Here is a 4,966-nt window from a genome sequence, read left to right on the forward strand (position 1 = left end):
TGGGCACAATAGGATTAGGAGCCAGGTGACTGTGTTCAGAATTTCATGTTTTATCAAAATGATGCATCTCTTAATGCCAACAAATTATTGAAATTTGATGCTTTCTGCAGTCAGTATTTTTAGCCTTATTTAAGACAGGGAATTGAGATTCCGAGTGGTTAAACAACTTGCCCAAAGTCACATAGCTGGTGAGGAGAATAACAGGAACACAAAGCTAGGTCTAACTATTTTTCTTACTAAAATTTCAAATCACATTTCTCAATGGGATCTAGTCAAGGTTAGTAAAATTAATTCAGAAAAAAAAAGTCTAAGTAAAAGACAACAACATTTTAAATCTAAGGATATTGAGTAGGGCTCACATATGACCTAGTTGGCCAGGCGAATGTTTTAAAACATGCTTGGCTAACAGAAAGGTTTGTGGTTTGAATCTACCTAGTGTTTCTTAGAGAAAAGATTTGCAGATTCCAAACCATTACCATTGAATAGATTCTGACTCATAGCGACCCTATAGGATAGAGTAGAAATACCCCATAAAGAAATTCTACTCTGTAATCTTTTCAGAAATATACTGCCATATCTTCCTCTCATAGTGTCTACTGGGTTTGATCTGCTGATCTTTTGGTTAGCAGGTAAGCACTTAACTATCATGCCACCAGGGCTCCTTCTATAAAGATTGTTGTTGTTAAGTGCCTTCGAATCAGTTCTGACTCAGCAATTATGTATAAAGTTTCTGAAGAGTGACTGGTGGGTTTAAACCACTGACCTTTCTGTTAGCAGTCCAGTGTTTACGATATAGCACCATATCAGGAGCCTAGAAAATCCCATAGGGCAGTTCTAAATGCTATACAGGGTCAATGTGTGTGTGAATCAACTCTATGGCACTTAACAACAACTCTGTTATATAGGGTCTGTTATGAGTTGAAACCAGCTTGATGGCACCCAATAGCAGTGTTTAAAATTCGTTGACATTACTTTATAATTTGAAGGTTTTACATTAAAAACACATCTTTTTTAATTCTTTTGAAGAATTAAAATATGTAAGAGTACTGGATCCTCATCAATGTTAGAGCTGGGTACTGAAAGACTCACAGCCACTGAGTTGATTCAGATTCATTCTTGTTGTGTAGTGCCCGTCGAATTGGTTCTGAGTCACAGTGACCCTGTATGGGGTTTCTTAGAAGTGGCTGGTGAGGTCAAACAACCAGCCATGCAATTCAAACCCACCTTGAGGTCGAAAGCTTATCCTATGGCGCCACACCAGGATTCCATAGAGCAAGGTGGTGGTGGTGGTGGTATGTTGTGGACCTGATTCTGAATCATCAAGACCCTGCATAAGGGTTCTGAATCTGTAAATCTTTACTGGAGCAGACCTCTTTACCAGAGGTCCTTTTGAGTAGTGTAGTGGTTATGGAATCATTCTGTTAACCTCAAGGTCAGCAATTCAAAACTACCAGCTGTTCTGTAGGAGGAAGATGAGACTTTCTGCTCCCGTAAAGATTTACAGCCTTGGAAACCCTATATAGGATCTGTATGGGTCAGAATTGGCTCAGCGGCACTTAACGACAACAATATTAAACCTTTGGCACAGTAGTTAAAGCACTTGGTTCAGGCTTCAAACTCATCAGCTGCTCTGTGAATGGAAGGTATAATAGTCTGCTTTCATAAAGAAATCCTATGAAGCAGTTCCACCCAGTCCAAAAGGGTCAATATGAATCCAACTCTATGGCAATGTTTAGTTTTTTTTTTTTTTTGGGGGGGGGGGGGGGGAGTAGGGGGTTAATGATTTTTTGTTTGTTTTATTAAATCAGTGTAAGAGGTGAAAAATATTAATGTGGAGTCCTGGTGTGGCGCTGTGGGTTAATGCGTCAGACTGCAAAGCCGTTTGAACTGCAAGGTCTGCAGTTAAGCTCACCAGCAGCTCCTCGGAAACCCTACACAGGGTTGTTATGGGTTGGAACCGACTCCATGGCACTTAACAACAACAACAACAACAGATTTTAGACAAGACTGGTCATTACGAAGGAGCCCTGATGGAGCAGTGGGTTAAGTGTTAAGTTCCTTCCAGTCAGTTCTGAAAGAATTCAGAAAGAATCTGCTATTGCATTTGAAATGTATTTTTTTTCTATTAGCTAAATTATTTTCATTAAAACAATTTTAGAATTTTGTCTAGTTTTTCAATTGATGAGTTGATCACAAAGGTCAGCAATTTAACCCACCAAATGCTCAACAGGAGAAAGATAAGACTATCTGCTCCTGTAAATATTTATCGTCTCAGAAATGCGATGGAACAGTTCTCCTGCGCCCTACAAGGGGGGTCACTGTGAGTCACGATCAACTGGATGCCAGTGGGCTTTTGGTTTGGGTAATTACCAGTGAACTGTTAGACTAGCTTTTGTTTGGATTTTGAATGTACCCCCACACTTACATCCAGAGGAAATGTCTTTTCCACATATCAGTGTCTCTTGAAAATATTCAAGACATTCAGCTGTGCAGTACACAGAAACACGTGGTTCGCGAAAGTTACTATACCAAAGCCAAGCTGTTGTTTTATTTATCATTGTCGCTTGAAATCTTTCTTCATCATTTTTGTAAAAAAATACTCTTCTTGGTTGGCAGTTCTTAATTGCTGCTTGACAATATATAGAAATATTCATACCCATCTTAAAGACTGTGGCTGGTTCTACCCAGATGTGACCAGAGCAGCGTAGAGTTGTAATTCCTGGAAATAAAATGACAAGATAATAAATTCTCTATAAAATATTATAACAGACTATTCAGAAAGAATATGCTATTGTATTTGAAATGTGCTTTTTCAATTAGCTAAATTATTTTCATTGAAACAGTTTTAGGACTAAACCTATTTTATCAATTGATGAGTTTCAGCGTGCTTCTTTTGGTGTTCAACAGCAACACAAGATGAGATTCAACCTTTAAGTGTTCCTAATTTTCTAAAGAGCAGGGCTTTGAACCAGTTTATCCCTGAGGAGAAATTGTATTTCTATCCCAGTTTTACAGACTCAGAATCTCTGCTAAAATGCAAATATAACTAACTCTTCTATTTTAAAGTGCATTGCGGTGCTGTGGGTTAATGCATTTGACTGCAAAGTCAGTTTGATACTCAAGGTCGGCGGTTCAAGCTCACCAGCCAATCCACAGAAACCCTATACAAGTTCACTACAGGAGGGAACCTACTACTTAACAACAACATGTTAAATTGCAGAACTGGACTACTATGGGCCTAAATCAATTTTCAAAGGTAATATTAGAATAATTAGAGACATTGCAGAATCTGAACACAATTCTCTAGTTACTCAATCAAGATATAATGGCTGCTTTCATTAGAACATTATAAATATAATGGATAAAGTTATACTCTAATCTAACCAATGGCAAAATGTATTGCTTGATAACCACTAAAAATTCATCATTAATTGAATAATATGAGGACATATTTAGAATATAATGCTTATTTTAAAAAATAAGTTACAAAACAAGGTATTTAACATAGATTCAATGTTAAGAAGAAATAAACAGGAGAATGAATTAAAACAAAATAGACTAAGATAATAATGTCAATCTGTGTATTAAGGTACTTTTTCATGTTGGAATAACATATTTATAATTATATGATGGATATGTTATATTTACAATAAACCCTTTACATTACAGTTACTTTTATCAACACAAATGAAAATGCATTATTAATGAAATAAAATTTATATCAAAGAAAGCATCTACACATTAAAGATTTTGTCAAAATTATTATAGACTTTCCATGGAAATCCTTACATTAAATTTTTAATACCTTAACAAAACAGTAAAAACTAACATTAGATTTTTTTTTTTTAAGTTCTTGTCTTTGGAATATGAAGTTTAAAGAATCAACATATAATATAAATATAATTGTATATTTTCACTAATGTAATAAATGTTTACATATAAATTGCAAACATTTAAATGTTTGAGGAGCCCTGATAGCACAATTGTTAAGTGCTCAGCTGCTAACTGAAAGGTCAGTTGTTCAAACCCACCAACTGCTCTAAGGGAGGAAAGATCTGACAATCTGCTCTTGTAACGATGACATCTTAGGAAAGCCGAGAGGCATTTCTACTCTGTCCTATAGGGTTGCTATGATTTGGAATCAGCTCACTGACACACAACAACAAATGCTAAAGTAGTGATAAAAATAATACATCAATAGAGTATTGCAGCCAAAGGCAGAAAAGAGTTTCTAAGAAAGCCTTTGACTACTTTGAATAAGTCCAGCAATTCCAATTTAGATAAACTTCATCTCAACTGCGCATTAAGGAAATTGATCCTATCATGGGACCACTGCAAGTCATCTTTGAAAATACATGGAAAATTACAAAAATGTCAGAAACTAGATTTGTGCAAATATTGTCCTGTGTTTCTAAAGTGAAAGGAAATGGAATCTCAGAAACTCTGGCAATTAAGTTTCATGATATTCAAGAACGAATTAATAAGTTAATGATTGTTGTTAAGTGCCGTTGAGTCGATTCCGATCCATAGTGACCCTGTATATGGTTTCCGAGGAGCAGCTGGTGAGCTTGAACCATCAAGCTTGCAGTTCAAAAAGATTTGCAGTCTGGTGTATTAACCCACAGCACCACACCAGGACTCCTTTTCAGTATACCGAAGGAAAAAAATCATGTATCAGTAGATGTCAATGTAGATTATATGTTGTTGTTTGTTGTTAGATACCATCGAGTCTGTACCAACTCATAGTGACCTTATGTATAGCAGAACGAAACACTGCCCAATGCTGGGCCAAAATCACTACTGTTGCCATGTTTTTGTCCATCTTTGCTGCCACTTGGCCAATCCATCTCATTGGGGGTCTTCCTTTTTTTCTCTGACCCTCCACCTTACCAAACATGATATCCTTCTCCAGTAAGTGGTCCCTCCTGACAATATGTCTGAAGTATGAGAGACAAAGTTTAGCCAT

General features: G+C 36.5%; 1 protein-coding gene across 1 annotated transcript in view; it reads right to left on the reverse strand.

Moving 5' to 3' along the window:
• IL23R (interleukin 23 receptor) overlaps positions 1-4,966 on the reverse strand; it is a 142,540-nt gene that overhangs the window by 135,273 nt on the left and 2,301 nt on the right. Inside the window, exon 2 of the mRNA XM_006862496.1 lies at positions 2,426-2,719. Within this exon, the coding sequence (XP_006862558.1) occupies positions 2,426-2,719 (294 nt within the window). The remainder of the gene's footprint in view (positions 1-2,425; positions 2,720-4,966) is intronic.

The sequence above is a fragment of the Chrysochloris asiatica genome, unplaced genomic scaffold (assembly GCF_000296735.1).
Source record: "Chrysochloris asiatica unplaced genomic scaffold, ChrAsi1.0 scaffold00048, whole genome shotgun sequence".
NCBI lineage: Eukaryota > Metazoa > Chordata > Mammalia > Afrosoricida > Chrysochloridae > Chrysochloris > Chrysochloris asiatica.